At 37.9% G+C, this 10000-nt stretch overlaps 1 protein-coding gene across 2 annotated transcripts in view; it reads right to left on the reverse strand.

Moving 5' to 3' along the window:
• Window positions 1–9285, reverse strand: part of LOC122242085 (m7GpppN-mRNA hydrolase NUDT17) — a 15513-nt gene extending 6228 nt beyond the window's left edge. For both annotated transcript variants that reach the window (XM_042999296.2, XM_042999295.2), the window contains exons 1-5: window positions 9146–9285; window positions 5033–5279; window positions 3767–3962; window positions 2451–2671; window positions 138–288 (exon numbers count right to left, since the gene is read on the reverse strand). In XM_042999296.2, the coding sequence (XP_042855230.2) occupies window positions 138–288; window positions 2451–2671; window positions 3767–3962; window positions 5033–5275 (811 nt within the window). In that variant the 5' untranslated portion in view covers window positions 5276–5279; window positions 9146–9285. The remainder of the gene's footprint in view (window positions 1–137; window positions 289–2450; window positions 2672–3766; window positions 3963–5032; window positions 5280–9145) is intronic.
• Window positions 9286–10000: the final 715 nt, after the last annotated feature.

Below are 10000 nucleotides of genomic sequence, written 5' to 3' on the forward strand. Positions count from 1 at the left end.
ATATTGATTCATGCACTTGAATTACTTTTACATTTGGATTTTTCAAAGACAGCTTGCAAGGCTTTTAAAATTTACCCTGATAGAATGAACTCTGATTACGATGAGTACAAATTACAATAACTTGTACTTCTACTGACCTCCAGCACGATTGACTAAAGTTATTGGAATCTCTTCATTCTTTACAGGTAGTTCATCTACTGCATCAGAACTGCTATCACTTCTCCACACTGACAACCTGACAAGGTCTTGTGACAACCATACAGCTGCATCTACCTCCTCTCCACACAGCTAATCAGAAAAATCATTAAAGAAGTTTTCATTCCCTGAAAATGAACATTTACAATTCATAATGAGAGAATTGCTTTTCCTAAACATATCATATATAGTACAGCTGATAGAAAAAAAAATAATTGAACAGTATTCAGATAATTAACCCATTGCATATGGGTGTCACAACAGACATGATGCAGGACCTTTGGCCTGGTGATAAGCGTCATGATGTACATGACGTTTGGGGATTTTAGATCACTGCTATTTTATTGTGCTATAAGTAATGAGTGAGTGATGATGACAGTTGCAGTCATAATCACTATAACTGCTGTAATATTAAGCAAAATAGGTTTCAGTTAACATCCAAAACCTAGATGGCACCTCTTTCTTCTAGCACCAGCAGGAGAGAGCCTTCAACAGCACCCATCCACTGTCTCCAGCAAGCACTATCTTTATAGAAAGATGGCACACAGCAAGTTGCCGACCTCTATCTTTAACCTGTTGCCGACGGGGGATAGATTTGCTTAGCCAGGCTCCAGGATGGGTTTTATTTCTGAGCAAGGCAGCTTCAGCAACATACCTTGATTTTTCCCACTCCCTTTTAGTCACTCATTGTAGAGCTACAGCCATTTTTGTGTTTTGAATTTTTGTGTTTCACTGTTTTTAGAGACTAATAACTGTCATATCATATGTGCTATCAATTCTGGAGTTGATTAAATTGTAGTTCAGGGTCCATATCAACTCGTATTTTTTCTTTATACTCAATGTGATAGAAGTATTGCTGTTTTAGGGGAGGACAAAAAGCAACTTTATTTTTCATATTTGTGTGCTGTCACGAATGAACACGAAACTTATAACCATCCAAAATGAAGATAACATGAAGAGGTAGGAAAGAGGAAGGAAACTTGTGATTTAGATAGTGAGTGCCACAATAAAAGGCATCTCTACTGGCACAGGGGCACATTGTAGGCATTGGGCATGATATGAGTCACCTTCCTCCTCTCATTCTGCCTGCACTTCTTTCATCTGCAGTACTTTAGAGCAAGAGGTCGGCAACCTGCTATGTGCCATCGCTCTACAGAGATAATGCTTGCTAGAGACTGTAGATGGGTGCCATTCAAGGCTCTCTCTCCTGCTGGTGCTAGAAGAAAGTGGTGCCATCTAGGTTTTGGATGTTCGTTGAAACCCATTTCTCCTAATATTGCAGAGTGATAGTAATTATGACTGCAATTGTCAACATCACTCACTCATTACTCATACCAAAATAAAATAACATAGTGATCCCAAATCCTTGAACGTCATGACGCCCATCGCCAGGCAGGAGCTCCTGCATCATGTATGACAAAAAAACACGTCACCCATGAAGGATGTGCTAGCAGAACGACATGAGGAAGGTAACTCAAACCATGCCCGGTGTCTACAATCTGCCCCTGTGTCAGTAGTGATGCCTTTTGTTTTGGCACTCACAGTTATAAGCACAGGTTTCCTTCCTCTTCTCTACCTCTTCATGTTATTTTCATTGTGGATGGTTACATGTTTCATATTCATTCATGAAAGTACCCGAATACAATGCTTTTTGTCATCCCATAACACAGCAATAATTCTATCACAAAGAGTATAAAGAAAATAATGAGCTGATATGGACCCTATACTACAATTTTAGCCAACTGTAGGATTGATTGAGTCCGTCTGTCATATGACACATATAAGTCTCTCAATGCAATAAAACACACAAAAATGGCTCTAGTTTTACAATGAGTGACTGAAAGAGAGTGGGAAAAGTCAAGGCATATTATGAGAAGCTGCCTCCCTTTGTAAAAAAAAAAAATAAAATAAAATAAAATAAATAAATAAATAAATAAATAAATAAATAAAATAATATCCTGGAGACTGGCCAAGCAAATCTATCCCCCGTCCACAAGGGGTAATGTATGTACAACCTTCATTATCTTGATAAATCTACATCAATGTGAATTCAATATGACATTTTTGAAATCATCACCAAAGCTAAAAAACAATTTTAAAAAATAATAATAATAAGGAAAGTATGCCTAGTTGTAGTTATTTGCATAATGAAACATCACAGTATCTTTTCTTACAAAACTGCCCCTGAAAATAATGTAATCATCTACATTTACAAAAGAAAAAAAGTACATTATATGGAGAAATAAAACCCTTACCTTGAAATTATTTTGCAAATCCTGTGATGTCCTTGTAAGTACCACATGCAAATAAACAACAATATGGTGTCTTTTGGGTAGCCCCATTGGAAGCACAGGAGGATAAACTGATTCCCAAAGACCTAAAATGCTGCTGGTCTTTTTCTCTGCAGGTGTGAGCACAAGACCTGTTTCTTCTTCCAACTCCCTGAGTGCAGCACCTTCTAAAGTCTCTCCTTCCTCTGTGATGAAGCTGGTATTAGTCTCTGTCACACCATTTCATCTTTCTCTTTAATTAACCCATCCCCGACGCGGGAATTCTAGCCTTGAATGTCCAAATGCCGGGGCGTTTGAATTATTAGGCTTAAATCAATTGAATGGCTGTCACAATACTGTGCCGCCCGGCCACTGGGCTTTTGAATGCGCGGTACACATGCTGTACCACCCGTCCTGTGTGGGTTAAGGGTGATGGCCAGAGTTGAGAGACAATTCTCAATTTTTGCCAAAACTTACTCTTTAATATCATACTACTTCTGATAAATAATTTTGATGACGTTCACACCTAAAGTCCTGTCCCAATATAGTAAATTCAAATAATGAGAAAGGTGCAGAAAGCCTGGATGATGTAATCAGGCCCACTCTATCTTCCTTAGACCCTTCCCTACCTTCTCTCTTTGGCAACCTTCTAGAACATTCTGTATTCATTAATTAATTCATTCTTTCTCTCTCTCATTTATATATTATCACTCTCTCCCTATTCATTCATGCTCTCTGTCCCCCACTCTGTCTGTCTGGCCCCAATTGTAGTCATAATTGGCCTCTGTGTCTGCTGCTGGATCATATGAATTTCTAGGTAAAATTGAGAGATTTTTCTCTAAACTTGCTATGCTCTCCCTCAGTCTTTCTTAATACAACTCTGTCATTGGCCATCAAATCCATTTTGTCAAAAAAATCAAGCAGATCTCATGAAATATCAGTGAATTCCAAGATAAACATAAAAGTGGCACTGGCTAATTTTCCTTTTGTGATGTCTTCAAGACTTCTGATAAAGAGGTAAACTTAACATGGTAATAACATTTCTTGTATTGTAAAGTTATTCATTCTCATTTATACCTTTATTACAAAATTTCCCACATCTTTCTGGAATTAATATTAGCTCACATGCAATTTCCATCAAAGCTGGTTATCAAATTAAATTCATAAGTTGATAAAAAATTATCAAAGGATACCAAAGAATTTATTTTGGCAAAAATAAAAATAAACCTGGCCATCACCTTCACAGTATCACATCTTGTTTCACTTTTAATACATAATTCTTCATCCTATTCTTTACCTACCTATGTGGCCACCTGGAGGAACCCATGTCTTCGGAAATGTCCTCATGTGAGGTGCTCTCCTAGTCAACAACAGCCGGTTGTCACTCGACTCAAGAATGACCGCAACTCCAACATCTACGCCTCTGTTATAGATTTCTGGGTCTAATGATGCTATTCCGTCTTCATCTAAATGGTGAACGGGGCAGAATGGTGGGTGCTGTAAATATGAAAATAGGATAATTATCATTTACATAATTAGTAAAGTACACCAAATACATAACATACATCAATTTATAAAATGTTTTATCTCTTTGTTGGCGTGGATGCTACATGGAAAATACAGAAAATATTTTTTTTGTAGATGCTGAAGAACAGATTATGAAATACACATATATCTGCGGTTATAGAAAATTAACCAAATGAGTGTATATATGTAATATGATAAGGCATTAACCCACACAGGACGGGTGGTACAGCATGTGTACCGCGCATTCAAAAGCCCAGTTGCCGGGCGGCACAGTATTGTGCCAGCCATTCAATTGATTTAGGCCTAATAATTCGAACGCCCCGGCATTTGGACATTCAAGGCTAGAATTCCCCCGTCGGGAATGGGTTAACTGTTGATACTGGGAGGTCCATTGTACACTATGGTATGTTTTCTTTATTTTTTTTTAAATAGATGGTACCACAAGTGCAGAGTCACCAAGGAGTCAATTAGCAGGACTTCCTAACCTTACCTGTTTTCCCTATCCCTTGAATTTTCTGGAAGAAAGTGTGCAGTTATTGGCTGTTATTAATGATATAACAACAACAATGATAATAATAATAATAATAATAAATTATCATGAACAACATTACTTGTAGAAATTAATACTTTTTCCCCCAAAAAAATAAAGGAATAAGGAAAACAGGTAGGGTCAGGTAGGCCTACTAATCAACTCCTTGATAACTAAGTGCTTGTGGTTAGTCCATGTCTACAGCTTTAATGGATTAGTAACTCTGGGAAAGTCTCTATCTAAACTCATTTTTTCAAATTGATTACAGTGACAATTTTTTTTTATCCTTTTTTAAATTCTGTATTTTTGAAACGTCCTTTTAGGATATTAATCCAGTTTCCTTTCATATATAACAACATACTTATACAAGTGGTCTATTGGTATATGTGCATATAAAAATGATACAGAAACTAAACTAGTATCTGTCAAATTTAGAATATAAACTGTATTTGTGCTAAATACTCAAAACTTGTAAATACTCCTATTCTGATATCTAAATCAAAATATTTACCACCAATTTGTATGAGGGATTTTTCATCATTTTTGCGGTCGTCTTTGCTTTCTCCATGTTGCTCTCTGTTGCAGAAGGTTGGATAAGAAGTCTATTGTCTTCTAAGCGACATTCCACCATGCCATCTTCACAAAATCCTAAGAAGTCTAATATGCATTCACTAAACTTGGCCTTTTGGTAGGCCTCGGCTGCAGAAGTCTTTCGCAAATGAACCAAGACTCGTGTGTAGCTTGAGCCTGCCATGATTCTGAAAGGAAAAGAAAGTATTTTACTTTCTGCCTGCTCATGGTGTAAAAAGTTTTAGAATTTTGTCTCTTAACAGTGAGACATTAACTTAAAAAACTAAGATATAGAAAATCTGGCTTTGTATAGGTCATTTGTGATCTTCAGCATTATGCAGTGTTCAGATTTGTGTATCAAAATTCATATGTGTATGTGTGTCTCTTGTCTAATTTCTGAACTGCACAATACTTGGATAAACAGTACAGATTGTTGTTTACTCTTTCATTTGGTAAAATTCAGAATTAGTGCTTACAGAATTACTTCTTAGATTATAAAATAATGTAAATTATTTATACCAATACACTTAGGAATTATGTAATAATGAGGACTGTAAATCAATTCATACTTATTCATCATTAAGCATAATGAGACAGAGACAGCAGGTAATGAGCTCAGTTTTGGTAGTAAAACCTAATCTGTTGATTTTAAGTACTTCAGTGCATTATCAATTATGACATACACAAATATAAATTGGTTAGCCAAAATCACATGAAACCAACACCACTAGATTACTCAAAGAGTGGGTCAATATAATGGGATTTATACAGTTTCCGTAATGTTGTTACTTCATGAGTTTCATCTACATTGACAAAAAGTAAGGCATCAAATATTGTGGAACCCTTGTAGTAATTTACCTGTCTTTCCTCCAACTCCACAACATTAAGGGTTAGAAAGAAAGAATGTTAAAATGTCATATGAACCACCTCTGCTAAAAATGGAAACTTTTAACCCTACGAAGGTTAGAGGAAGATATCCAAACCAAAGGATGGTAAGACAATAGGTATTTATGAAACTGATGAAGTCTGGTGCATTGCATGCTGTCCTGTCTGCCTTCTGACAATCTGGTACCCTTCTCCTGGATCTTCTCCTGGATCCCTCTTTGGAATGGGAAAGGAGACCACTTTGACTGCAATCATAATATGAATCAGCATATTAGGCAAGGTGCACATTCTCAGAGTCATCTAGAGTTTTATATCTTGGTAGTTTTACATCTCTGTTCATGACTCTGGGCTGTCTGCCCAGGATGTCAACAGACAGACTGACCTGGTGCTCTTTAGATAAGAGCACCAGGAGATGATGGTACTTATACAGAGGTACCAAGCTAAAGGTGTTCAGGATCCTGATGTTAGCATATTTTGTTGTACAGCAACAAAACTTGGATCCTATCCTCTGCCTTGGCAGTTTCATCTTGATGCCTTTTGCAACAGGATCTTGCATTAGATCATGGGGTCAAGTTGGCAGGATCATGAATCAGGCCCCCATCTGCACTGTGAGACTAGCATAGGAGGACCTGCTACTTACAGAATCTAAGAATGCCAACTCAGAATGCCAACTCAGGTTAAATGGACACTTGGCATGACTTGCTGAGGATGACCCTTCCCATCAGGTTGTCACCTACAGAGACTGCAGAGTGAAGGAGGCCTGAGGGACAACTAAGAAAGTCATATCTGTCATGTGGAAATCAAGCTGGGCCAGTTTGCCAAGAGGGGCCTTGTGGTTGGACATTAACCCTATGACGACGGTGCGTCACACCCGTGTGACACAGCCAAACTCCCGATGCCGGGGCGTCAAGCCAGTATGACGATTTTAATGCAATATTGCAATCGCCCGGCATTGGGGTCTTCGCGTAGCGAGTGCCCCGTCGGGAAAGGGTTAAGTGTGGCTGCAGCATTGCTGGTTCATCAGTGTTAGCACCTGATTGGAAGACTGATTGTTCATTTTGGTTATTAATAAATTATGAAATATACAAGCATATTCTGCTAGCCTCATCAATCAAAAGCTTAAAAGATACTGGCAACTCCTACATATGTCATTCATAAAGAGAAAATAAGGATAAATTACCCAGAATACAAGTTCATAATAAGAAAATTCAATTATTGCAAAAAAGGATACTTGTAAATCTTATACAAAATTTGGAAGTATGAATGGAAAAATACAAATGAGGAAGATGAGATGCAGGTAATTGATTGTCTTCTACTTCATCACAAAGAGCAGCTGAAATTTCTTTAATATTTGCCTTACCTTATCTAGGGCAATTTCTTATTGAAATAACACACAGTTGAAACAGTTGACACCTTAAAGAATTTAAAGCTTGAACCTTCAACAGTAAATAGTTTATTTCTCTTTCAAGCCATAATAAAGTAGGTATCAAAAGGTACTTCACTGAAACTGGATCATTATGATTAACTATGCTGTTGACAGTGCAATTTGAATTGGAGTTTTGCTGGATTAACCCAATGCCGCCGGCCACAGACGGCGATTATGTAATATGATAGCGCGGGTGCCGTCATACGCCGTCAATGATATAATTGATTTAGGCCTATGCGTTCGAGAGCCCCGGCATTGACGCCAAAAAAGACGAAACGGCCCGGCGGGAATGGGTTAATGTTCAGAAAAAAAATCCTAACCCTGACCTCATGACCACCAGGTTCTATCCAGAATAATTGCACATTGGTTGCAAGGTCATTTATAAAACAGAGCAAAGACCAAAGAGTAACAAAATATGAAGAAAAAAAATCAATATTAGTCTTTCAAAAATGACTTAGTAAATGGTTCCAATACATCTACAGCAGCTTACATAACATGTTTTTTTTTTTCTTGTAATCATATTGGGTACATTTTATCCAAATCCACTTGAAGCTTCCTGTGATCTGTGATAGAAGGCCTTTAATAATAATGAAGGTAATGGAGCATGGGAACACCATGGCTTTAGGCACCAAAACAAGAGGTCTACAAGCTCTCTCTGGAGTCTAGAGCTTTCGCCCCAAATGGATTCATGCCTCATCAGAATATACGTGGTACCGATTTGATGATTTATGGCAGAGCACGGACAGGTACTGAGGTGATGAGTATGGAGGCCAGTCATGTATATGTGAGTGTTAGTTGCCAGTCGTCTCCTAAGAAATATTTTTTTTTTATAGAAATAAAGGCATTTGCAAAATACTTTCAGTAATCCAAGAAATTTTGTGATGAGTGTAAGAGACTGGATATAATTCCTCACATAAATGTAACAATTGTTAACCCTTTCCCGACAGGGCACTCGCTACGCGAAGACCCCAATGCCGGGCGATTGCAATATTGCATTAAAATCGTCATACTGGCTTGACGCCCCGGCATCGGGAGTTTGGCTGTGTCACACGGGTGTGACGCACCGTCGTCATAGGGTTAACCATCAATTGCACATATAGCAGAGCCATAGTTTTCATAAAACTTAATCAAATCCATTTCATTTTTTTCATGGTAAATGTTTAGAACATACTGCAAGTGTTTTCTTGAAAGTGGTATTTCACTCATAATCATTGCCAGACTGTGATGGATGGCATACAATCTGAAGATCACAAATAAACCAATGCAGTGAAAAGCAAGCACCATAACTTGTGCACTTTGTGCTATAGCAAAGGCCAAGCAACTGCCACCATGTATATTATGGCAAGATTGAGCTTTGATTAGCTCTGTATTTAGTGATAAATCATCAAGAAGGTTGATAAACTCAACCTTACAAGATTATACATAGTGGAGGTTTACCCATTACATAAATTACATTTATATAATATCGTTCTTTTTAACTGCAAGCTAATGTAAGTTTTAGAGGTCAGCTGCTAATTGATTGTGGGTGTCCTCTAAATAATCATATTTAATCTTATTATCACCTATGATTTTATACATAGAATCTTCTATCAAGAGAATTCATAAAACCTTTACAATCTTCATCAAAATCATACATCATATGTACATAATAAATTGCTTTACAAGTCATCAACACAACAGCAAACATAACTCACTAAGTCACATAGGTAATAAAAAATATAAATTACACATGTCAATATTTACCAAAAAGTACCGGCAGAAGGCAAGTGAGACTACTACCCGTGTTACTCCTGATCAGCTGATTCGATTATCTCTCGTAGACACATGGACTTGAGATGCTGGAGGCTGCTTTCCTAATAATTCTTTATGGGGCTTTTGTTTATATAACATCTGGTGAAATAGTTTTTTTGTATATAGGCAGGAATATGATCATGCCAATAGATAGATATAGAGATAAATGTCCCAATGGCAGGATATATCGACTAGTAAATAGTGAAGTTGGCAGATTTATGAATGACCCCCAGTTATATCAGCTGACAGTGATAGAACAAAAACATTAAACAACGACGACGCACATGCATGCATACATACATACATATACTTACTTACATACTTACGTACACACACACACAGACACACACACACACACACACACACACACACACACACACACACACACACACACACACACACACACACACACACACACACACACACACACACAACACACACACACACACACACACACACACACACACACACACACACACACACACACAGAGAGAGAGAGAGAGAGAGAGAGAGAGAGAGAGAGAGAGAGAGAGAGAGAGAGAGAGAGAGAGAGAGAGAGGAGAGAGAGGAGAGAGAGAGAGGAGAGAGAGAGAGAGGAGAGGAGAGAGAGAGAGAGAGAGAGAGAGAGAGAGAGAGAGAGAGAGAGAGAGAGAGAGAGAGAGAGAGAGAGAGAGAGAGAGAGAGAGAGAGAGAGAGAGAGAGAGAGAGAGAGAGAGAGAGAGAGAGAGAGAGAGAGAGAGAGAGAGAGAGAGAGAGAATCATTTACCACGTGAGTTGTGTTAGGTGGTAAACTCTTGATACACGTTG

This window comes from Penaeus japonicus, unplaced genomic scaffold, assembly GCF_977035675.1.
Source record: "Penaeus japonicus unplaced genomic scaffold, GWHDUDI00000001_assembly GWHDUDI00000028, whole genome shotgun sequence".
NCBI lineage: Eukaryota > Metazoa > Arthropoda > Malacostraca > Decapoda > Penaeidae > Penaeus > Penaeus japonicus.